This window comes from Prionailurus viverrinus, chromosome E2, assembly GCF_022837055.1.
Source record: "Prionailurus viverrinus isolate Anna chromosome E2, UM_Priviv_1.0, whole genome shotgun sequence".
Taxonomy (NCBI): Eukaryota; Metazoa; Chordata; class Mammalia; order Carnivora; family Felidae; genus Prionailurus; species Prionailurus viverrinus.
The window spans coordinates 54,118,168-54,143,918 of NC_062575.1; the positions used below are offsets into that span (position 1 = coordinate 54,118,168).

The 25,751-nt window shown below is 47.6% G+C and overlaps 1 protein-coding gene across 7 annotated transcripts; it reads right to left on the bottom strand.

Annotated features, from left to right (window-relative positions):
- Window positions 1-2,312: 2,312 nt before the first annotated feature.
- LOC125153226 (orphan sodium- and chloride-dependent neurotransmitter transporter NTT5-like) lies at window positions 2,313-23,209 on the bottom strand. 7 transcript variants are annotated; one of them, XM_047836159.1, is made up of 13 exons: window positions 22,972-23,208; window positions 22,601-22,808; window positions 11,246-11,506; window positions 10,912-11,069; window positions 10,678-10,804; window positions 10,342-10,520; window positions 9,139-9,249; window positions 8,697-8,935; window positions 4,930-5,116; window positions 4,314-4,515; window positions 4,013-4,172; window positions 3,533-3,698; window positions 2,313-3,319 (listed from the first exon to the last, which is right to left on the bottom strand). In XM_047836159.1, exons 3-13 carry the CDS (start codon window positions 11,466-11,468, stop codon window positions 2,837-2,839), a joined length of 2,235 nt encoding a protein of 744 aa, XP_047692115.1. In that variant the 5' UTR covers window positions 11,469-11,506; window positions 22,601-22,808; window positions 22,972-23,208; the 3' UTR covers window positions 2,313-2,836. The 7 variants fall into 7 exon arrangements, with proteins under 7 accessions (XP_047692115.1, XP_047692113.1, XP_047692112.1 ...); XM_047836157.1 differs by having other exon boundaries at window positions 22,601-22,846; XM_047836156.1 differs by having other exon boundaries at window positions 22,601-22,849.
- Window positions 23,210-25,751: the final 2,542 nt, after the last annotated feature.

The following is a 25,751-nucleotide window of genomic DNA, read 5'->3' on the forward strand; positions in this document are numbered from 1 at the left end:
TCGGACTACCTTCCTCGCGTTCTCCTGGTCCACACACCTTAGGTAGGCGGTTTGGTCCCTGAATGTGCGTGTTTCCGGAGAGGCTTCATCTCTTCCAGGCTGTCTCCTGGATAATGGCTGAGGCTGAAGGGGTGGGGGAGTTACAAAGACTTATTCTGAAAATTAAGGATTCTGGTTCCTGACCATTCTTGGGTCATCTTTCTGCTGGACAGCCTGGTGGTTCCAACCCTCTGGATGACAGCCTAGCCCAAAGCGGGCCAACTACGGAGTTCAAACTAAATTCTGGTTTAGCCACCAGCATTTTCTTGTTGGCCTGACATGGCCCTAGATCAGAGGTTGGCAAACTACGGCCTGTTATCTCTGGCCCTTGAGCTAGGACTGATTTTTTTTTTAACCTTTTTACAAGTTATAAAAAAAACAAATTAACAAAGAATATACAATAGAGGCCATATGTCCTGCAAAGCCAAAAATATTTATTATCTGGTCCTTTATAGGAAAGGTTTGCCGACTCCCGTCTGAGCTGCAGCTACTTGCTGATGCCACGCATGTGGCTTAACTTAGCCAATGTATGGTCATCCAAATCCAGGTTAAAACAACCCCCCTCACCCCTGCTGCAAGACCTCTTCCACCACAGCCGTTGCAGAGGGGCCAGAGGCTCCCACTCCACTTTCACCAAGATCGCTGCCCGCCGCGCCTCCCCACCCCCCACCCCCGGCACACAGGTCACCTCAAATGTCCTCGTTTTCGCCTCCATGCTTGTGGAAGCACCCACCTCAGACTGGGGAATGTAGGTCAAGAAGTGGTTAACCTGGTATGGAAATGAAAAAGAAAAGGTTCCCAGACTAGAAACCCGAGGACCTCAATTCTATTTGCACCTGAGTCACTGACTGGTTACTTGATCTCAGAGCAGCTGTTTCTCTTCTCTGAGCCTCCTGCAGTATCCACTCCCTGGAAGGAGAGGTGCGTGAAGGAGCCCAGCAAAGGGCCCGTCTTGTTGCCTTGTCTAAGTGCTAACAGAGGCCTGGGGGCTTCTGAGGTCCCAGAGGACCTGGGACCGCGTCCTCCATGCCGGGACTTCTCACCCCACAACCTCGCACAAAAAAACACCTTCTTGCTAGAGCCCTACGTGGGTTAAGATGCATCATCTACACTGGCTTTTATCTTACCCCGCCGGACTCTTGGCATACCTGGCCTGGGGTGGCCGGCCCTGGCTCGGAGAGGGGAAGAGACTCGGAGAGGGTGAGAGAGGGTACGGGGACCAGGCCCTCTCCACCCAGCTCGTTTCCTGAGCCATGTCATCCCAGACCCAGGGTCCCTAGAGAGCAAGGGAGGAGGCAGGAAGGCCGGAGGGGTGAGTCTTAGACACAAGGAAGGGCCTGTGAGCTTCTGCCTCTGCCTTTTCCGGGGCTCTTCAAATCGGGTTGTAGAAGCCATTTACACTGGAGATGCAGGAGGAAAAATTTAGATTTTTTTCAACCAAAATAAGCAAGACAAAGCTTTGCCAATATTAAGTATGTAGAATGACAGCAGGTCACAAGTAGATTTCTTACATATGTTGGGAATATTTTCTCAAAAGGTTGTCATGGATAGGGGAGTGTGATAAAGAATGTTTAGAGGCCTCTGAGGTAAATAGAAGGTACGAATGGGCAGGCAGGCACTTGGGAGGTGACTGGGAAGCAGAGAGGGTGGTGATGGGACCTTGATGCCCAAGGTCATGACCTCTGGGGATGGGGAGTTACCCAGGAAGTCCCTAAGAGGTGTGGCTTCTAGAAGGTGCCTCCCCCCACCCCCCAGGTGCCTTCACTCCATCTGATATTCAAAGAGGTAGGGTGGTGCCACTTGTCCCCGCAGACAAACCTAGTAAGCTCTAAGTTCTTTCTCTAAGACTCCTGGGTCCTGAGCCCACAGAATCCAGGTGACCTCCCTCCCAGCACCCAAGTGGGTGACCGACCACCCCACGTGAGAACAAAGCATGATAGCTAGAAAGGACCTACCTGCCAGGTGCTGTTCTAGGCATGCTACCCTCCTGGTAGATGATAATTATAAGACATTTAGTATGGTCACCCAACTACCAAGTTAGGTTTAAGGGTTAACACACTTTCTAGATTGAGTGATACTGATTGCTGCAAAGTTCCCCAATGGCTTGGCTCAACTCCAGAACAAGGAGGAGTCTAGAAACTCAGTATCTGTGTCCCAAAGGGAGTGGGAGATTGGGATCACCAGATTGGACACTCGGTTCGCCAGAGGTTGGAGATCTGGACGATATGTGTGTAGAAGGAGGCTGATGGAAAGAACACTGTGCCCACAGCCTGTGCGCGGGGTCTCAGTGGATCAATTTATTGACTCAGCTTTGTTATCCCAGCCCCGTTCTGAGAGAGCAGCCCTGGAGGCGTTAGCTACCCCAGTGTTCCAGGTTGGTGGTGGAGTTTGGGGTTTGGAGAGAACACTGTCTGTCTCCATGATAACTGGGAAGGCTGGATCCCGGAAAGTGCCTCGAGGCCCATCTCCATCATGCCAACATGATGCTCCTTCCTCACAGGGAGAAAGGAGGCCCTAGGTGCAGCCCTGTGAATGGCTGAGTTGATTTCTTCTGAATTCTCCAACCCCAGATCAGAGTGTTCCACTTAGCAGAATCGGTATTATTCCAGGAGAGGAAGGCGCTCCTGAGTTGTCCGTTTCCTCCCAAGGCCAACTGAGTGATGTCAGTGGTTGCTAGGCAAAATTTCCATGTGTCCCTCTCCCTACTTCCCGACAGGACCGATTATTTCTGTAGCAAGATGGACGCTAATGCCAGATTTGGAAAAATGGGTGGTGTCACCAGTTATTGAACAGAGTCCTAATTTTCTTCCTGGGTCTCCCTGCTCTTGTCACTGTTGTCTATGCTTACTGAGGCCGGGCTCACCTGCCTTGAAACGGGAGTGCTGGTATTCCTCATGGACAGTGCAGACGTCAGGGATGAAATGACAGGCAGGCTGAACCAGGAAGAGCTCTGGTTGTACTCACTCAAGGGTAGGCTGAACCTCCATAAGGAGCTCAGGTTCAGCCTCCTAATCAAGGGTGGGTTGACTTTTCTAGATGAGCATTCAGTGTCTGTCTTCTGGGACGTCACCAATTGGTGTTTGGGGTACTGTAACGACTTGGGGGGCACCAAGGGCATCTTTTTGGACTGTAGCTTTTCAAAGGGATCAAAAGCAATGTGGTCCTCGAGGTGCCACCAGTGGTGGAGTGGCTGCACTGGGATTGGCAGAAAGGTGAGGATGCTGAGGAAGGTGACCCAGCTCAGGGTGCTCTGCAGGTAGGGCTGTTTTACTTCCTGGCTCTGGAGGCCGAAAGAAGGGAGCAGGGTGGGAGGAAGTCGGGGGGGGGGGGTTCAATCCCTGCGATGCTGGGGATTCCACTCCCCAGGGACTGGGAAGCTGGCTAAAGGTTCCCTGGGGATGGAAGGAGCCCAGACCTCGGGTCTCCGTGGAGTGGGAGATGAGATGAACGGGGCCCGGAGTGGTGGTGAGAGGCCAGGGTAGGGGGACCTCACCATACTGCTGTTCCAGGCGATGTAGTAGGACGGTACCCTCCGGTGGAGCTGCGTGAGGCAGATGGTGAAGAGGGCCAGCAGCCCAGGCAGGGTCACGTAGCGCCACAGGAAAGTGAAGAAGGACCACAGCAGGTGGCCCAGTTTACTGAACATTTCTTCCCTGAACCTGGGGAGGGAACAACAGGCGTAGATGTCTGGGTAGGAGCCCTCCTCTGGCAGCCGGGACCCGAGCGCTTGGGAGCGGTTCTCTCACTGGCTGCCAAGTCCTGCTGGGCCCTCGCTGAGGACGGGAACCTGCATGCGTGTAGTGCTCCAGCCCTCTGCCTTCAGACTGTCCCCTATGGCCCCTGGTTCCTGACTGCTCTTTGTGCCTGTACCCCGCCAGCTGCTGGCTGGGCCCCCCTGCTGTGGGATGGACAAAGGGAGCAGAGACCTGGGGTGGGTCCCTGGCTGGATGGGCCCCCGGGGCTTGGACGTCACCTCCTGGCTCCATAGATCCAGGCCAGGGCCACATTCTGGAAGGCCACAATGACGATGAGGGTGAGCGGGACCAGGCAGTCATCAAACAAGGACATTATGTAGCTGCCAGCATGACTGGTGAAGACGAGGCTGCCCAGAAAACCTCCCAAGCAGATGAGCACTGTGACAAAGGCAGGTTTGGCCACACTGAGGTCTATGCGCAGGGCTGGGCTAGGGGTCAAAGTGAGCTCTAGAGATTGGGGTGGCCTGGGGAGAGGGGGCAGCAGGGCAGGGTCTTTGCTAGGCCGAGAACCCACAGTACCTGAGAGCAGCTTGGGATACCTCCTGAAGAGGGAGAAGGAGGTCTGGAGGGGACAGACAATGCCTTCCAAGATGCTCATCAAGGTGCTCAGCCCCATGATGACCAGGGCCAAGAAGAAGAGGATGGCCCAGAGAGAGGCGCCAGGGAACAGCGAGATGGCTTGGGAGAAAGCTGCGAATGCCAGGCCAGGGCCCTCCATGAACTGTGGGGGAGAAGGGCTCTCAGGCAGTGGTGGGTCTGGATTGGGGGAGGGGGGAATGGTGCAGTGATCGATTAGCAATGTCTGTCTCGGACAGAGGAAAGAGGCAGAGAGTGGTGGGCAGCCGGCAGAAGGCTGAGTGTTTGCCCTGCTTGCTTTCCTGAGCTGTGTGAGCTTCACCTCTTGAGGCCGCAGTTTCCTCCTCTAACAAACTGGGCTCCTAGGGTTGATGTGAGGATTAAAGTCAAGTGACCACTTAGCGAAGACCCTAGTGCACAGGTAACGGTGGTGGAAACTTGATTATAACTGCCACCTTCCTCTGAAGATGCGTGGGTGGCCCATGAGGCTCCTGGGAAATGCATTTCCCAGTGTCCTGTGGGACCTCTGGGAAGCACCCTCCCACCCCCACAAACACACCTTATCCTTCTGGGTCATGATGCTGCAGGATGGGGAGAAGCGGATGACCGGGTACTGGAGGTGTTGAGGGAGATTGCTGATCCAGTCTAGGTAGTCCAGGGCGGGCAGGAGGAGGATGTCTTCTGGGGGCTTGGCATCCTGAGGCAGCACCCCCTTTTTTATCAGGCTTATCAATTTTGAGACACTCCTGAACGGGAAAAGCAAAGGAAATGTGGTGAGCAGTCTGGCCCCTCTGCTGCCTGAGAGGAAAGTGAGTTGTGCAAGAGGAGTTCAGCCGAGTCACAAGGGCAAATAGACAGGGGCTGGAAGTGAATCAGGTGGACTTGGCAGGGGAGTTGCGCTGGGGAGTCCCCGAAGGGGCAGAAGACTCTAGATTTGTTGTAGCTAGGACTCCTCAGTGTTATGGGTTGAAGTGTGCCCCCCACTAAATTCATATGTTCAAGTCCTAAGGCCCACTACCTCAGAATGTGACCTTGTTTGGAAAGAGGGCTGTTACAGAAGTAATTGAAGATGAGGTCATACTGGCCCCTAATCCAGTAGGACTGGTGTCCTAATAAAAAGGGGGATATTTGGGGGCACCTGGGTGGTTCAGTCGGTTAAGCATTGGACTTCGGCTCAGGTCATGATCTTGTGGTTCATGAGTTCAAGCCCCACATGACATTCTGTGCTGACAGCTCAGACACTGCAGCCTGCTTCAGATTCTGTGTCTCCCTCTGTCTCTGCCCCTCTCCTGCTCATGCTCTCTCTCTCTCTCAAAAATAAACATTAAAAAATATTAATAGGGGCGCCTGGGTGGCTCGGTTGGGCGTCCGACTTCGGCTCAGATCGTGATCTTGCGGTTCATGGGTTTGGGCCCCATGTCGGGCTCTGTGCGGACAGCTCAGAGCCTGGAGCCTGTTTCAGGTTCTGTGTCTCCCTCTTTCTCTGCCCCTCCCCCACTCATGCTCTGTCTCCGTCTCAAAAATAAACATTAAAAAATATACATTAATAAACCCAGTTCATTCATTTTAATTGGCAGATAGTATTCCATTCATTGAATGACTATACTAAGATTTGTTATCTACTCACCTCCTAGCAGACATTTGGATTGTTTGCAGTTTCGGCCATTATACCTCTCATCCCACAACTCCAAATAAACATAGATTAATCTTGGGGCGCCTGGGTGGCTCGGTTGGTTAAGTGTCCAACTGGATTTTGGCTCAGGTCATCTCATGATTCATGAGATTGAGCCCTTCATCGGGCTCTGCACTGACAGCACAGAGCCTGCTTGGGATTCTGTCTCTCTCTCTTTCTGCCCCTCCCCTGCTTGCTCTTTCAGAACAAATAAAAAATAAACTAACCCTCCCCCCGCCACATATATTAGTCCTATAGGTCACTGAAGGTCTTCTTCAGTTTTTTCGTTCTTTTTTTTCTTCTTTGTGTTTCACTTTGTAGAACTTCTATTTACCTGTCCTCAAATTAACTGATCCTTTATTCTGCTGGGTGAATACTAAATACATCCAGTGAAACTTTGTTTTCATCGACTTTTTGAGTTCTATAATTTCCATGTGGTCCTTTGTTAGATTTTCCATATCTTTCCTAAAATACCTCCATTGCTTCCATTTTATTCATCTTTTCTATGCAATCCCTTAACATATTTATAATCGGTGTTTTAAAGGTCTTGTCTGCTGATTCTAATGTCTTGATGATCTTTGGGTCTTCTTTTTTTTTCTCTTGGCTATGGATTCTATTTTCCTGGGTTTCAGAATGTCTCGAGAGTGTTCAATTCCACGTGGGGCGTTGTAGATAGAACAAAGGAGGAAGGTCTGTGATCTGTTTTATTTTGCGAAATCTCGATAAATTTAAGACTTTTATTCCAACAGGCAGCTAAGAGTTAGGGCTATTTAGTTTTCTAAGCGTTGAGGCGAGCTGGGGTGGGTGACAGTTTTCATTAGTTTTTTCTCTGCCTTCAGATGGGATTAAGGAGGGCTCACGTTGCCCTCGGGCCATGCCCCAACTTCCTGCACACTGCCCTTCCCCCCCACCATGAGGCCTAATATCTTTGATGTTGTCATTATTTGGGTTGAAGTGGGCTGGATAGTAGCTGTAGATGTTTTGGGTTTGTCTTCGCACACAGCTCCAGTGGGGCCACAGGTCCTGAAACCACAAGACTAGGCGGAGCTCCTCTGCTTGCTCCCTTGTCTCCCTTGCACTTCTGCCTCTTCTCCAAAAACCTTTCCTGGGAATAGAGAGGCAAACCGTTGGGTCCAGTGGTGTATTTCCTCCTTGGGGGCTCGTTGCGATTCCAACACCTGCTGGCAGCCCATACTGTTATTAAATGCTTGCACGGTTTCTCCTTGCCAGTGCAAAGTCTCTCCATCCGTGACAGGCCTGTGCCTCCAGCCACATGCACCCGAGGAGCCACTTACCCCCAGATATGAAGGCATTCGTGGCTCTTTGCTCATGTAGGATGAACTCATTACTCTCCAGGCTTTATTTAGTTCATGAGGGCTCCTTTGTGTCTACTGCTCTTCAGTAACATTATAGGAAAGTATTATTTTTATTTTATCCATTTTTTAAATTGCTGGTACCAAGGAAGCATGGACTTTTGCATCCTTCAACATCCTAACTGGAAGAAAAATCCCACCTTGGAGATTTTTTTTTTTTTTTTTACATTTATTTATTTTTGAGAAACAGGGTGAGACAAAGCGTGAGTGGGGAGAGGCAGAGAGAGGAGACACAGAATCTGAAGCAGGCTCCAGGCTCTGAGCAAGCGGTCAGCACAGAGCCTGATGCGGGGCTCGAACCCATAAACTGTGAGATCATGACCTGAGCCGAAGTCGGACGCTTAACTGACTGAGCCACCCAGGCGGCCCGGAGATTTTTTTTTATAAAATTTTTTTAATGTTTGTTTATTTTTGAGAGAGAGAGAGAGGGAGGGAGAGAGAGAGCAGGGGAGGGGCAGAGACACAGAATCCAAGACAGGCTCCAGGCTCTGAGCTACCAGCACAGAGCCCAATGTGGGGCTCGAACTCATGAACCATGAGATCATGACTTGAGCTGAAGTCAGATGCTTAACCTATGAGACACCCGGGCATCCCCCACCTTGGACATTAAAAAAAAAAAAAAAATCCCAATGCCTGAAGGCATCCCAGACCAAGTAAATCAGAATCGCTGGAAGTGAGACTCAGGTGTAAGTGTTTTCTAAGGTTCCCCAAATGATTCCAATATGTAGCCTAGGCCAGTAACCTTTGATTGTGGCCCAGGATGCTGTACAACCTCTGCAAGTTAAAGAATTGATTTTGAAGTCTTCTTTACACCAACTACAATTTATGGAAACCTTTGGACAGTCCTGTCTCTGGGCCTATTTTCTTATCTATAAAGTGGTGGATATTAGAACAGTATCATTTGGGGGCACCCGGGTGGTTCAGTTGGCGGAGCGTCCGATGCTTGGTTTCAGCTTCGGTCACGATCTCACAGTTTGTGGGACTGAGTCCCACTTCAGGCTCAGTGCTAACAGCGCAGACCCTGCTTGGGATTCTCCTTCCCTCTCTCTCTGTCCCTTCCCCCCACCCCCACCCCCAAATAAATAAACATTAAAAAAATTTTTAGAATATTATCATTTGGCAGCTTTCTCTGAGAATGTGATATTATGATGACTATGATAACTGTTGCTGTTATTGTTATTATTATTGGAGAGGCCGGAGCGTGAAAGCCCATGAGGCTGGGGGACTGCCAAAGTGGAGGGAGGGACCTCCTGTTGGACCTGCAAGGCTGTAATTACTCACTTCTCAACACAGGTGTGGCCGCTGGTGGTGGCCCAGAACTCCAGCACTGTAAAGATGATGGATGTGAGCAGCAATGAGGTCACCAGGTTGACCAGGGCCACCAAGGAGGCCACCTGGATGTAGCTGTTGCCTCCAGCCTTGGAGGAGAAGTTGATGGTGGTGCCCAGGCCCAGGCCTAAGGAATAAACCACATGGCCTCCTGCCTGACGCCAGAGGTCCAGCGAGGCCCAGGATGAGAGCTGTGGATGGGGTTGGGAGAGAGAGACGTTTGGGGATGAGCCTGAGGGTAGACCCATCGGTGAGCTGGAAGAAGGGCAAGCTGGGCTGGGGAGCAGAGGGATGAGGGGCAGGCTGGGGGCCTTAGGAAAGGTGTCTGAGAAGAAGAGTCAGAGAAGGCCTGGGGAGCTGTGGGAGGGAGGAGGTGTGGAGTCCCCAGCCTCACCTCTGTGGTCACCATACGTCTGAGGCTGGCAACTGCACCTTCCAAGAAGAGACTTCGGATGAGGAAGCAGAGGAGGAGGATGTAGAGGAGGAATACCGAAAAAATCAGGATCTGGCCAGGTGGGTCAAGACAGAAACCAGAAGTCAGGAGAAGGGGAGAGGAGGGGCAGGCGGAGGCAAGCAATACAGGGAGCACAGGTCAGCAGGCCTAGAGAGAGGGAGATAAGCTGGGCTGAGCCAGGTGAAGGTGGCCTGGCTGTGACATGAGGGAACTGTTGGAGGATTATCCTTACAAGACGGTGATGTTGTTTTGGGGGAAGAATCTGCCAATAAGCTGCTCAGAGGTGAGGGGTGAGACACCAAGTAGAGATGGCTTTTATGTGGTAGGGCAGCTGGACATTATCATCTGCCTGGGTTTTATGGTCTTGGCGTGAGTTAACCGCATGGGACAATGTCACCGGTGAAGACAGAGGAAAAGCAACCGAGGAGGGACTTTGGGAGACAGTAACACGGTCAGTGGGAATTTTGAAGTATTTCTGGTTCTTTCCGCTCTGGGAGAGGAAGGCAGGTCCCCTCCCTCCATGTGCCCCTACTGAGCCTTTAGTAAAATCTGCTTTATCTCGAAGGCTGTGGAGAGATGGCTCCAGGGACACATGGGGTGGAAACCGACTGCATGAACTGTTTTGGGGGCCAGAAGCTGCGGGTAAGGTTAACTGAAGTGACCTAATAAACACACCAGAATAAATTTTCCACGTAAGGAGAAGATGATCCAGGTGGCAGGGGCGTGGATTGGAAGTATGGGTTGGAATAAAATAAAATGGAAGACTCTGGAAAGGAACTGGTAGCCAACTGGCTCCTTCAGGGATTAACAGGCCCTGTCAATATTCGGGCAGGCACAGGGTGCAAGGTTCAAGGGGCGAGGCTGTGGTCTGCTCTAGAAGGTCTCCACTGCTGTGACCTGGGGGTGAGGCATGGGGAAGAGTGGGTACCAGGCGCTCCTTCCTGCAGTGGGTGGGACAGGGGCAGTTCTTTGTGACAGGAGGGGTTGACGCTGCTGCCTTGGGGAGCCCTGGATGGCAGAGCCTGTCCTCTGGGAGTGGGGGAGGGTCTTGGGGATTGGAGAAGAGAGGTCAGCAGGAAGGAGTGGGATGGTGTCCGGCCGGATTGTGGCGGGGTCGGTGGGCGGGGAGGGGTGGTGGCTTACCTGCATTGAAATCTTCAGCCCTGTGATCATGGTTAAGAAGAGGAGGAACCAGGCTGCGAAGATGCCCAGTGTGAGGTGCAGGACGAGGGCGTCGACCCCTTCCTCAATGTGGCCTGAGGCGCTCAGGGTGGTGTGGTACCAGAAGTACTGGTGGGACACAGTCCGAAGGCAAGAGAGGTCTGGGGGGGGGGGGGACCCAGGTGCTTAGGCACCACCTCACTAGGTGCCTATCCCCTGCTCTTCACTTCCTCCCCCGTGGCTCTCACTGCCTCTCTCCTGCTCCTTGGTGCCCTTGCCTCCCTTGGCCCTGCCGGCCTCCTCTCTGCCTCTCCTCACCAGTGACATTGGTGGTCTTCACCAGTGGGCACTGGTTCCAGGGCAGGGAGTTATCAAAGGAGTTGGCCAGGTAGGAGAGGCTCCAAGTGATGATGACGCTATTATACAAGCTCACTAAGATGCACACCTAGGGGTGGACACAGTGGGCCTGAGGGACAGGATGGACAGAGACGGGGGGCCTGGAGACCACAGGGGGTGACTTGGGGATGCCTCTTGCCCGGGCCCCTCATTCACCAATATGCTAGCGTATCCTATGCCGCCCAGCCAGGGGACGAGCTGCTTCCAGACCCGGATGTTGTCCACACGCAGCCAATGCCCCATGATCATCTCCATGTACAGGAGGGGAATCCCAAACGAGAGGAGCATGAAGAAGTACATCAGGATAAAGCTGCCTGGAGAAGGGAGCCAGGCGCTGTGCTCAGGCAGCCAGGAGTCCCGGCCCCCCTCCTCTTTATCCCCTTGAAGTCTGGGTGAACCTCCAGGTGTCTCCTCCCCCAGGACCCGGGAGTCTGGGCTTCAAGCCTTAAAACTCCTTCCCCAAACTCAAGACCCAGGTCCTTGGCCTTACCTCCTCCGTTCCGCTGACACAGGTAAGGGAAACGCCATATGCTACCCAGCCCAATGGAGAAAGCAACCTGCATTAAGATATCCTCAGTTCTTTTAGTCTCAGCAAAGTAGTTTTGGGTCTTGGTGGCCAGAATCTCCTTGGCTGTGAGCTTCCCGGACAGGAAGGAGGAAGTTCTGGGTCCTTTGGGAGGCTCTTCCTCTGATATTTCTTCAAGGGACTCCATGACTTTCTTCTTTCAGGCCAACTAACTCCTGACGGAATCTTGGGGTCATCAAAAATAGCAGACTTTACGGGCTATGTCTCAGACACTGAAACTTCATGCCGGCAGGGTTTCAGGGCAACAAAGGGCCACAATTTACCTCTTGGCCCTTCTCACTAGTGGACTTTGGGCAAATAATTTCATCGCCTTGAGACTCGGTTGTTGTTTTTTTCTCTCTCATCTTACAAGCTAGATGAATTTCAAAATATTTAGTAATGTTATGGTGTGAGCACCAATCAGAATGAACCAGCCATAGCCCGTGGAATGTCAGCTGAACATTAGCCCCATCTGGGGGCACCTGGGTGGCTCAGTCGCTTAAAAGCGTCTGACTCTTCATTTTGGCTCAGGTCATGATCTCACAGTTTGTGAGTTCAAGCCCCACATGGCTCCACGCTGACAATGTGGAGCCTGCTTGGAATTGTCTCTCTCCCCCCTCTCTACCCCTTCCCTGCTCAAGCTCATGCTCTGTCTCTCAAAATAAATAAATAAAGTTTAAAAAACTTAGTTAAAAAAAAATCAGCCCCATCTGAAAGGATTAAAAATGACATAGTGGATATTGGTGCCAAGGACACAGTAAAGACTCAAGAAACTCAGGTTTCTTTCCTTTCTCCTTCTAGTCTACTTGGCCTAGCTAATGCATGCAGGCTTCTAGGCCAGCGGTTCTCAAACCTGTGTATCCCAACCATTTGAGGAGCTCTCAAAACCCTCCAGACTCCTGCCTTTCATTCTCCAAGCCTCACTCTTCCAGATTCTGATTCAAGAGATCTAAGGTGGGGTATAGAGATTGGTGGAATTAAAGAGCTTCCTTGGGGTTCTATTTCTGGAAAGGCAGCAAGATGGCGGGGGGGGGTGGGGGGGTGGTGGTGGGAGCAGTGAGTTTCTGTGGACCCATCCCCTAGTGAAACAAACACAGCCTGTGAACATTACCAAGAAAGAAAACATTCAATGACTCTGGAAAATGTCTTCAGGGCACACAGCAAATGTTTAGTCAGGAAAATCTACTAAAACTCACCATGAACAGGGAGAGTCTGTGGCATGTGACCCACAGCCTGCTCCCTCCCTCCTCACTCCCAGCGCAGTGCTGTGGAAACTGCACATGGTTCCCTCTCTCCCCAGTTCCCACTCAGAGGCTACAGGCACCTTCCCAGGAGGGGCAGATCACCAGCATTTGTCATTCCTTTTTGGCGACATGTGGCAGAGACGAAATTCCAGGAAAGTGTGTGGTATAAAGGTCCGGAGCCCCTTTCTTCCACTCTGCCCTCATTTGTGGCTCGACAAGTGGAGAATACTGGGGGCCCTGGTCACCCCCTTGCCCCAGCTCATTGGTGAGGTGGAGGTTATATGTCAGGAGGGGCAACTCAGTAAGACCAGAGGTTAATGCTCCACGCGGCACCCTGCTCCAAAAGCACTCAGAGAGAAGCAGGCCTCTGTTCCCATCCAGCTCTGAAGATCTCGTCCTGGGAGAGAGACAGGCCTTCAGAACAAATGGGCCCAGAAGCTCTTCCCAAAGGAACTGACTTTATTTGAAACAGGGTGTGAAGAAGTTTAAGCCTGAGGGCACACTCAAAATCAGTAAATTTAGGCCAGGAATACACTAGAGAGAACGGGGGGAAAGAGACAGCTAAGAAGATCCCTCCTGGCATCAGAACAAACATCAAACACTGAGTTCAAAAACTTACTGCCATAAAAAAGCCTGAATTTAACTGGATTAGATTGTGGAACAATTTATGCATCAGCCATTGTCAAAAGCAATACAGCAATCAGCTGGGAATTAGTGGATCCCCGAATTATTTCAAGAATGAAGATGGAATAAAGACAAAACTTCAGAGAGCGCTCTCACCAGAAGGCCTCAACTCCAGGAAATAAGACGGAGGGTTCTTCCATGAGAGGGAAAGTTATCTTTTAAAAAAAATGTTTATTTCTGAGAGCGGGGGAGGGGCAGAGAGCGAGGGGGACAGAGACTCCAAAGTGGGCTCTGGGCTGTGAGCACAGAGCCCGATGCAGTGTTCAAACCCACAAACTGTGAGCCAAAGAGAGGGACACTCAACCGACTGAGCCACCCAGGCGCCCCAAGAGAGGAAATTATCCTCGATGGAAGGTCAGACATGCAGAAAGGAATCAGGAGTAATGGAAATGCAAATATGGGGATGGAACTGAGACTGCACAAAAAGTAATGGTAACATCTTGTTTGGTTTTAATTAAGCAAAGAGTAAGAATTGCACCACAGTGGTGAAGATAAGGAGGGTGGTTAGTGGAATTTAATTGTTGTAAGTACTTTTTATTGTCTGGGAAGAGGATAAAAGTCCTGAGACCAGCGATGCAAGCCCCCGCCCCCCCCCTCCACAATTTAGACATGGGGCTCTCAGCTGCTTCTGACCAGAGTCACGTAGCCCTTAGCTACTGTTAAAGAAACTGCCTCAGGAAATGAGTTGCCTCCTGAAAAGTCTGTGGGATGCTGTTCTGCCGGAGGTAACAAGTCTAAGGTGCCGCGTTTGCAAGAAAACATAATAATTTGCGGCTTAGTAGTCACAGGATGTGGAACTTCTGCCTCTGTACTCTAGAGATGACATCACTAATGCAGTCTGCTCAGAATGGTTTATCGGTTCAGGCCCCTAAAGCAGAGCGATGGCCCTGCTCCAGTCACACCCAAACCAGTCAGGAACTTGCCAGAAGGTCAAGATGGTCAAGAAAGGAAATATAGTTGAGCGAATCCTTAATTAATCAACATGATCTGGGGCGCCTGGGTGGCTCAGTCGGTTAAGCCTCCAACTGTGGCTCAGGTCATGATCTCACAGTTTGTGAGTTCAAGCCCTGTATCGGGCTGTGTGCTGACAGCTCAGAGCCTGGAGCTGCTTCGGATTCTGTGTCTCCCTCTCTCTCTCTGCCCCTCCCCTGCTTGTGCGCAATCTCTCTCTCTCAAAAATAAACAAAAAATCAGAGTGATCCAAGACCCTGAGACCCTCACCCTGAATTTTCACCCTTTAAACTACCCTCCAACTCCACTCCCCCACCCCCACTTGGAAGTCATCAGGGAGTTTGGGACTTTTCAGCATTAGCTCCTGGTTCCCCTGGGTGGTGGCCACCCAGTAAATCTTTCTTCACTGCAAAAGCTTGGTGCCGGTTTTTATTTGCTTGCTTAGCATCAGGTGGACGAACTCTCATTTGGTTCGCTTAGGGTACCGATAAATATTATTTGATAAAATGCATGCATATTTAATATCCAGAGGAACCATTAAAAGAACAGCAAAGAAATGGAACTTCTAAGCTATAAGAGGGAAAAAATAGACTAATAAAAACAAACCATGCACAAAGAATGCAAGAAGAAGAGAAAAAGTAATCTAGAGTAGATAGGGCAGGTACAAAACACCTAATTAAATGGGAGATTTAAAGTTAAACATTTCAGTATTTGTATTAAATGTAAATGGACTGAATGCTCCACTTACAGATGAAGTTTTCAGACTTAATAAAAACCTGAAATCAGACTAAATGCTGTTAACAAGAGACACCTAAAATGTAAGAATTTGGAATAATTAAAAGTAAAAAGCATGGAAAATAGTATTTCATGAAAACTCTACCCAAAAGAAAGCTTGTATAGCGTTACTAATATATTAATATATAATTTTTACACGTTATAGTATTAATGTTTATATGTACTTAATATTTATATATTAAGATGTATTTATTTTATTTTATTAAAAAAATTTTTTTTAATGTTTATTTTTGAGACAGAGAGAGACAGAGCATGAACGGGGGAGGGTCAGAGAGAGAGGGAGACACAGAATCCGAAACAGGCTCCAGGTTCCAAGCTGTCAGCACAGAGCCCGACGCGGGGCTCGAACCCACGGACCATGAGATCATGACCTGAGCCAAAGTCGGACGCCTAACCGACTGAGCCACCCAGGCTCCCCTATTAAGATGTATTTAATATTTAAAGTAAAGCCTCCAGAGATAAAGAGGGAAATTAAAAAAATTTTTAATGTTTATTTATTTTTGAGAGAGAGATTGAGTGTGAATGGGGGAGGGGCAGAGAGAGAGGGAGACACAGAAGCAAGCTCCAGGCTCTGAGCTGTCAGCACAGAGTCCGACTTGAGGCTCAAACTCACAAACCAGGAGATCATGGCCTAAGCTGAAGTCAGACACCCAAAGGACTGAGCCACCCAGGCACCCCAAGAGGGAAATTTAATAATGATAAAAAGTTCCCTTTCACTGGGAAGACATATGAATCCTAAAATGTTATGCCTTTTTTTTTTTTTTGAGAGAGAAAGAGAGAGTGTGAGTAGGGGGAGGGGCAGAGAGAGAGGGAGAGAGAGAACCCAAAGCAGGCTCTGTGCTGTCAGGGATGTGGGGCTCGATCCCACAAACCATGAAATCATGACCTGAGCTGAAATCAAGAATTGGACATTCAACTGACTGAGCCACTCCAGTGCCTCTAAAATGTTATACATTCCTTAATGTGGCCTCAAAATGTAGGAAATTGATAGAATCTACTTATCTTAGGCATAAAAGATAAAGAGCAAAAATTCATTAAGGATGTAGAAGACCTGAACAACTTAATTAGCACATTTGACCTAATGAATATATATTTATATGTACACACACAGACACACATTATATTCAACACCTGCAGATTACATACTTTTAAAGAACATGCTAAACAATTACACAAAAAAGCAACCATATTTTCTGTAAAACAAATCTCAACAAATTCCAAAGGATCACAGTCACACAGAGTACACTTCTGACCACACGCAATTAAGCTAGAAATTAACAAAAATTAGTTTAAAGATCCCTATGTTTGGATATTAAGAACTACATTTAAAAATAACCAGTGGTTAAAGAATTGATTATAACGGACATCAGAAAATATTTTGAACAGAATGATAATGAAAATACTACATATCAGGGCACCTGGGTGGCTCAGTCGGTTGAGCATCTGACTTCCACTTAGATCATGATCTCATGGTATGTGAATTCTAACCCACACTGGGCTCTCTGCTGACAGTGTGGAGCCTGCTTGGGATTCTTTCTCTCTTTCTGCCGCTACCCACCTCGTGCCCTGTCTCAAAATAAATAAACTAAAACATACACACACATACACACACACACACACACACACAATATAACTTCACAACTGTATTGAGTTTATTCCAGTAATACAGGGAAGTTTAGAAGTAAAATGTCAGAGACCCCTGGGTAGTGAGATTGAGCCCTGCACTAGGCTCTGTGCTGACAGTGTGGAGCCTGCTTGGGATTCTCTCTCTCTGCCCCTCCCCTGCTCGCGTGCTCTCTCTCTCTCTCTCTCTCCCTCAAAAATAAACATTTAAAAAAAGAAGTAAAAAATCAATATTAACATAAAAAGGATAAAAATGATACAATCATTTCAATATTTGTGTAAATATTCTACAAAACCCAACAACCATTCCTTTAAAAAAAAAACAAACAAACTGGGGCGCCTGGGTGGTTCAGTTGGTTAAGCGTCAGACTCTGGCTCAGGTCATGATCTCGTGGTTTGTAGGTTCGAACCCCACATCAGGCTCTGTGCTGACAGCTCAGAGCTGGAGCCTGCTTCGGATTCTGTGTCTCCCTCTCTCTCTGCCCCTCCCCTGCTCATGCTCTGTCTCTCTCTTATCTCTCAAAAATGAATAAACATTAAAAAAAAAAACTTTAGGAAACTAGAAGTAGAAAGGAACATCTGTAATTTCATAGAGGTTATTTACAAAAAAGCTACAGCAAATACTGTACTTAATGACAAAATGTTGAAAGTTTTCCCTTGGAGTTCGGGAATAAGACAAAGATGCCCACCACAGTCCCTTCTAGTCAAACTGGATTTAAAGTCTGGGCTGATTGACAGCATTCATGGTTCTAAGTCTTCAGTTTGTCCTATATCCACTCCCTTTGCAATGTGATTCTGCAGTTCCTCTCACTAACGAGGCCATAATCTACTTTCCTACCCCTTGCATTGGGGCTGGTGTGCCCATTCAGAGCCTTGCTGAAAAAGACCTTCCTTGTTGCTTCTTGTTCTCTTCATTTTTAAAAAAATTTTTATTTAGTTTTGAGGGGGGGGGGGGTTGCAGAGAGAGAGGGAGAGAAAGAGAGAATCCCAAGCAGGCTCCATACTGCCAGCATGGAGCCCTATGTGGGGCTTGAACTCAGAACCGGGAGATCACGACGCTTAACCGATGGAGCCACCCAGGTGCCCCACTTCTTGCTCTCTTACACTCTTGTCATCACCCTGAGGACATATCTAGGCTAATTTGCTGGAAGACGAGACATGTAAATTTGAGCTGAGCTGAGCACTCCAGTGGTCCCAGCTCAAGCTAGTGTCGAACAGTCAATGGCCAGTCAACTAACGCCCTTACATATTAGTTGAGCCCACCCTCATGGCTTATGAGGTATAATAATAAATTCTTGTTGTTTTAACTCACTGAATTTCGAAGTAATTTGTTCTGCAGCATTTGGGTGGCAATTGATAATTGGTACAAGGTGCCAGCCAGCGCAACAAGATTTTTTAAAGTGTACTGTTTCCGATTCTGTGTCTCCCTCTCTCTCTGCCCCTCCCCCGTTCATGCTCTGTCTCTCTCTGTCCCAAAAATAAAAATAAACGTTGAAAAAAAAATTAAAAAAAAAAAAAAGGGGCGCCTGGGTGGCGCAGTCGGCTAAGCGTCCGACTTCAGCCAGGTCACGATCTCGCGGTCCGTGTTCTAGCCCCGCGTCGGGCTCTGGGCTGATGGCTCAGAGCCTGGAGCCTGTTTCCGATTCTGTGTCTCCCTCTCTCTCTGCCCCTCCCCCGTTCATGCTCTGTCTCTCTCTGTCCCAAAAATAAAAATAAACGTTGAAAAAAAAATTTTTTTTTAAAGATTTTTTAAAGTGTAAAGTTGGGATGAGAAGTAAAAAATGTCATTACTTACAGATACGATTATGTATGTAAAACATAAAACAGAATCTATAAACACATTATTAGGACCAGCAAGTGAGTCTAGCAAGGTGGCTGGATACAGGGTTAACGGAATACAATAAATAGCATTTCTAGATACCAGCAAGAAATAAATAGGTAATGAAAAAAATTAAAGATGGCATTAATAATAACATTGAGATATTTCAAGTGCTTAGGAATAAATCTAACAAAAGAAAGATGAGACTTCTATACCAAAACCTAAAACAGATTATTAAGAGAAGTAAAAATTTTAAATAAATGGAGAGAGATTTCATGTCAACCCAGAGTATCATGGAAATGACAGTATTAAATAATTAGGATGGGAAAATGTATATTCATACGGAAACAATGAAATTTGACCATGAGATTAAAAAATGAAAGGCAAATTCATAAAGCTTCTAAAGAAGTTAATAAGAGGGAGTATCTTCATGATCTGTAGGTTGAGAAAGATTTCAGAAACAGGACTTGGAAAACACTAACCATAATGGAAACAATAAGTAAATTTGAGTTCATTAGAATTCAGGACATCTATTCGTCAAGAGGCAGCATTAAAAATGTTAAAAGCCACAGAGAAAAAAATCTGCCACACGTGTAGCTGAGGGAGGTTTTTTTAAAAAGTCCAGAATCTATAAAAAGCTCCTACAAATTAATAAGAAAAATATAAATAACCCAATAGAAAAATGTTCCAGGAAATGTGGAGACCTTTCACCAAAGTCATCCTCCAAATAAATGGGCAGTGAACAATATATCAGAGGGTTCAAACTATTTAAACAGAAGGGAAACGGTGATTAAAACCACACCGAGGGAGGGGTGCCTAGGTGACTCAGTCAGTCAAGCATCCGACTTCAGGTCAGGGCCCTCGTCAGGCTCTGGTGCTGACAGCTCAGAGCCTGGAGCTTGCTTCGGATTCTGTGTCTCCCTTTCTCTCTGTGTCCCTCCCTGCTCATGCTTTGTCTCTCAAAAATAAATAAACATTCAAAAAAATGTTTTTAATTAAAAAACACATTGAGGGGCTACTTCACACCAGTCAGACTGGTAGAATGGAAAGGCTAAGAACACCAAATATTGATGGATGAGGAGCCATGGGGAATATTATACACTGCTGGCGGGGGAGGGGAATGGAAACTTACAAAATTAGTTTTAGAGATGGGTGGGCCATTACTATTAAGATTGAAGGTATACAGGGGCGCCTGGGTGGTTCAATCAGTTAAACATCTGACTCTTGATTTAGGCTCAGGTCATGATCCTCACGGTTTGTGAGATCGAGCCCCGAGTGGGACTCTGTGCTGAACGTGGAGCCTGCTTCGGATTCTCTCTTTCCCTCTCTCTCTGCCCCTCTCCAGCTCACACTCCCTCTCCTCTCGCTCTCAAAATAAGCAAATAAACATTAAAAAAAAAAAAAAAAAGGAAGCTATATATATCCCACGAACAGCAATTTCACTGTGTGCAACAGAGCACACATACAGGAATTTCCTTAACAGCACTGTTTGCAACAACCCCAACAGGAAACGATCAGGAAGTTCAACACAGTAGCGTGGATATATATATATATATATATATATATATATATATATAGTGATATCGCCAGTACAAAAGAACACTACACAACAAAGAAAATGAGCTACAGCCACACTTAACAATATGGATAAATCCCCAAAACTTCATATTCGGTGAAAGAAGCTACATCCTAAAGAATACATATCATATGACTCTGTTTATATCAAAGTCCAAAAACTAAAGTGTTTAGGCATGCACAGAGGTGGTAAAACCATAAGTGAAAGAAAAGTAGTAATGGTCCTAAGGGTCAGAATGGTGAGTCCCACGGAGGGGCAGAAGGAGTTGGGGTTTGGGAGAGGCTCAAGGGAATATTCGGAGGATATAGGCAATGTTCTTTTTCTGACCAGGATGGTTGGGGTATTTGCTTGAGAATAGATCGTTGAGCTGAACATTTCAGTTTTGTGGACTTCCGTGAATATGTATAATATTTTATAATAAAAAAGAGGTATATGGTATGTAAGAACATAACAGAGTCTCCAAAACACACTTCTGGGTGAAAAGTCACAGAATATCAAATGTTTGATACCATTTATGTAAAAAGAGAATCCATATAAAGAAGACGTCACGTTTCTAAGTGTTCATACACACGCCTGTAAATGCACAGAGGACTCTTTCTCACATAACACCCTCCCTTCTGCCCCTTCCCATCCTCCCTCATCCAGATAACTTCAACTCATCACTGATGTCTCCTCTCAGATCTAACTTCCTCCAGGAAGCCAGCCTTGATCACCTTTGCCAGAGGTCTCTTGAGATTTTAATACACTTTACACCTAAACACCCTTTCTCGTGCCTAGTGCAATGCCCCCAGTAGCCCCTCTTGGGGATGTCCTGATTAAAATGCTTCCAACAGGGCTGGGTGGCTCAGTCGGTTAAGTGTCTGATTCTTGATATTGGCTCAGATCACAATCTCACGGTCGTAAGATGGAGCCCGCCATCGGGATCTGCGCTAACAGCTCGGAGCCTGCTTGGGATTCTCTCTTTTTCCCTCTCTCTCTGCCCCTCCCCCACTCATGCTGTCTCTGTCTCTCTCAAAATAAATAAATAAACTTAAAAAAAATAACACAATTCTTCCACAAACTGTTGAAATCTGGAAATGTTGCTATTTTGGTAGTCGGATCGCATCTCCCAGGCTTTTCCTCTTATTAGAACAGCCCTTTGTCAGGTAACCAGTTTCCAGTTAGAGGTTGGAAAGTGTGTGGCCCCTCTCCCACCCCACCCATTCAAGAGCCCACTGCACAGACTCCAGCCTGAGGGGCAGCCAGTCACCCTGCCCTGCAAATGCCTCTCAGCTCCTCTGTGGGCAGTACTGGCACCAGCATTCGCTTCCAGTGCAGCACACAGTCTGGCTCAGTTCAACCTGGTGACTTTAGAAGATGGCTTAGGGTTGTTGCTATTTGTAAGGCAGGCCATCTGCCTCTTCTTGCTTAAGTTTGAGGTTTTAGTTTAACTAGGTGCAACATCTATACAGTCTTTAAAAATACCATGATTTAAAATGTTTGATGGGGCGCCTGGGTGGCGCAGTCGGTTGAGCGTCCGACTTCAGCCAGGTCACTCTCTCGAGGTCCGTGAGTTCGAGCCCCGTGTCAGGCTCTGGGCTGATGTCTCAGAGCCTGGAGCCTGTTTCCGATTCTGTGTCTCCCTCTCTCTCTGCCCCTCCCCTGTTCATGCTCTGTCTCTCTCTGTCCACCCCCCTCCCCCCAAAAAAAAAACCACACACACAAAAAAACGTTGAAAAAAAAAATAAATAAATAAAATGTTTGCTCCTGGGGCACCTGGGTGGCTCAGGCAGTTAAAGCATCCGACTTCGGCTCAGGTCATGATCTCACCGTTTGTTAAGTTCGAGCCGTATGTTGGGCTCTGTGCCGACAGCTCAGAGCCTGGAGCCTGCTTCAGATTCTGTGCCTCCCTCTCTCTCTACCCCTCCCCCCTTGTACTCTGTCTCCCTCTCTCTTTCAAAAATGAACAAACATTTAGAAATAAAATAAAATGTTTGCTCCCTTTAGTTCTTTCTTTCTTTCTTTTTCTTTTGGAGGCACTGCTGGGATTCCCTTTAGGTTTTAGAAGGAGGCACAGCCAATTTTATAAATTGGGTATTATTATAGTATATGTATATATGAATATATTATGCATGTGTATTTCTTACAAACTGGATATTACTATATATTATGTATTGGATAATGTTAAATGCAGCATATAGCACATAAATATATATTAATATATACTCTATGAATATGTGTATTACTTGCAAATTGGACATAATATTGGAGATTATATATATATATCTCCACTTTATCAGGAGTGTTTTCCTATGTGATATTCTTTACGAATATGATTTTTAATGGGTACTTATTCCAGCATCATTATATAAACCTGACCAAATCTATCATTTGCTTAAATCTTCCTGAGGGGACTCAGTCCTGTTTAGGTCAGCATCCAGGGACCCTCCTGAATGGGCCGGTGCTTCCAGCTCCTCCCAGCCCCCACCCGCAGCTGCGGCCACCACTGTCACCCCATCAAGGCTACCTGCAATTCACTCTGCTGCCAATGCTTCTTCTGTCTTCACACCCCCTCCCCCGCCAGAGGGGTCAGCCCAGGTAGCACTTGCCTGGGATAGTTGTCTTTGTCACCAGTCCAGCCCCGCCTGGATATGGGAACTCCGTCTTTCTGGGCTCCCCCCTGCTCTGTCTACTCTCCGCCAGGCTCTCAGAGAATCAAAGGAGCGACAAGCAGTTTGAAGACCAGGCAGGAAACTCTTCGATCCAGATGGGAGCGTCCCAGGAGTCCACCTCGGAGCCGGTCAGTGAAGGATGTGCCTACAGCATCCCAACCCCACAGACTCAGCCCAGGTGACCTGCTGGGGAAAGTTGGTGTCCCCCATCGGTGACCTGAGGAGGGAGAGAGAGAGAGGGGGAGGGGAGGGGAGGTGGGATGGGGAGGGAGGAAGGGGCAAGACGTGCCACCAGACTTCCGCTCTACCTGCTGGCCTTCACTACTCTGCCTCTCGGTGTCTGGTGTCCAACCCTCCCCTCCCAGACTCAGGGCATCCTGGATCCCTAAATTCCTGGAGAGAAAGGGAGATTAGGAGGGGAGGCTGGGTGGTCTACATCCAGAGGCGGTGGGGGGTGGTGGCCGGGGAAACAAGATGGCTGGCGCCCCGAGAGGTTAGGAGCCGGGGGCTAGGGCCACTGCACCCCCCTTTACCCGCCACTGACGCACGAGTCTGGAGAAGACCGGTCGCTTCTGTGGGCGTGGCGAGGCAGGGGGGGCTGCCTGGGCGCGCGACAAAGGTCGGAGTTTCTGCGGGGAACCACCGCTATTGGGGCCGGCGGTGATTTTAATATTTCGCTGCAGCCATAAGGCGATTTAGGCAATTCACCCTGGAGATGCTCACAACTGAGCCCAGCCCCTAGGCGTGCCTGAGCCTGTTGATTCATTCTTCTGGGCTTCGGGTCCATAGCCCACATCCCATTGCCTGCGTCTGGGCCCCATCACTCTGCAGAGCGACGCCTGCCCCGCGGTTTCGCGGGCAGAAACCCGACGATCTGAGTCCTTAAGTGTGAAGCGAGAACCAGCGGTTCTCCCCACCCCGCCTCCATCCCTTACTCCTTGTAGCATCATCTCTCCAAGCTTATTCTTTGGGTTAGAGCCCAGGGGTCACCAGCTACCTGCCAGATTCGGCCTTGCAGTGGGCGGAGTGATGTCACCGGTTGCCAGGCAGATTTCGTCTGGCTGGTGGACTTCACGGTTAACACATTTTGCGGACTGAGGTAAGGGGAGAGCCAAGATAGGAACCGAGGGGGGCCTGTTTTAGAGTTCACGTTCTTAGCCACTGTGCCATAAAGATTCAACATTATGTAAAGCTTCAATATCTAAAAGAGGGGGGAGCAGGTTCGCAGTAACCTGATGGCGTAGACTACAAAGTGTAGACGAGGACCTGGGTACTGATGGAAATTAGGATGTGATAAAGTGGAATTTCAAATGGGTGGACAAAACATGAATTATTCAGTGATTGGGGTGAAACAATTGGCACCTGGGAAAGATTATGCTCCTTACATCACAATACATTTCAGATGGGTCAAGGATCACACTATAAAAGATGAAAACAGAATTCACTAGGAAGAAACATGGGCGGACATTTCTATAATCTTGGCACGGGGAAGGGCTTTCTAAGGATAACATAAAAACAAGAATCCATAAAGGAGAAATTTGGTAAGTTTGACCATATAAAAACGAAATCTCTGTAGGGAAAATAATAAGAAAAGGGATGGGCTAAATGGGGAAGGGGCATTAAGGAATCTCCTCCTGAAATCATTGTTGCACCATATGCTAACTAACTTGGATGTAAACTAAAAAATAAGTAATTAATTAAAAAAATAAGAAAATAAAACAAATTAAAAGGCATCAAACTCATAAAAGTTCATTTATAACAAAAAGCTTAATTTCCCTAATATACCAAGAATTTTTAATTTTTTAAAATATTTATTGATTTTTGAGACAGAAAGAGAGAGAGAGAGAGAGAGAGAGAGAGAGAGAGAGAGAGAGAGAGCAGGCTGGGGAGAGGCAGAGACAGAGGGAGACACAGAATCTGAAGCAGGCTCCAGGCACTGAGCTGTCAGCACAGAGCCTGACTCGGGGCTTGAACTCATGAGCTATGATCATGACCTGAGCCGAAGTTAGAGGCTTAACTGACCGAGACCCCAGGTGCCCCTTCATTTGTTTCTTAAATTCCACATATGATTAATCTCATATTTTTAATACTATAGTTTCTCTGTGCTACATTGATGGTAATTTATTTCCATATGCCTCTTTCTAGTTTTCTAATTGGTTATTTAACCCATCCATTGATGTTTTTAATCTTTGTGATTTTTCACTTCTTTTTGGTTCTTTTACAAATACCCTGATCATTTCTGAGTCTTTTGTATCTTGTTTTTAATTTCAACTCTTTTTGTCTTTAAATATACTAAGCATATTGAGTTTATATTATGTACCTGTTAATTCCAGTACATTAGGTTTTTGAAGGTCTAATTCTACTACTTTTTTTTTTCTTCTAATCTTCCCTTAGGGTACCTTTTTCCTTGCATATTTTGTGATTTCTTTTTGTGACCTCATGTTCATGAAACGCTATGGGGCTTGGGAGAGGTTGTGTTTCCCCCAGAGATTATGTATATTTACTTATGACAGGTGCTGGAGGCAAGGTTGCTATCCACCGGCACCTTTTATATTAATCTCAACTGGGTTTTTCAGACTATGCATGTTGTGTGAATCTAAACCAAAATTCCATGTGAGAGAAGGTTTTGGGTTACAAATTCTCAAAAAAAAAAAAAAAAAAAAAGACATTACTTGCCTGCTATCAGAAACAGAACCAATACATACATATTTTCTTGCTATCTAACCCTTTCATAGCTTTCTATGTGTGGGGATTTCCTTTTCTTCCATGAACCCAAGTTCTTCTTTAGTCTTCACCTAAACTTTAAACCCAAAATCTCTAAGTTCCTACACTGGCATTTACTAGCTTTAACCCTTGCTGAATTCAAGCTTAGGTTTAATTTTTTTTAAATGTTTATTTATTTTTGAGAGAGAGAGGGAGAGAGAACACGAGCAGGGGAGGGGCAGAGAGAGAGGGAGTCACAGAAACTGAAGCAGGCTCCGGCTCTGAGCTGTCAGCACAGAGCCCAATGTGGGGCTGGAACCCATGAACCATGAGATCATGACCTGAGTCGAAGTTGGAGGCTTAACCGACTGAGCCACCCAGGCGC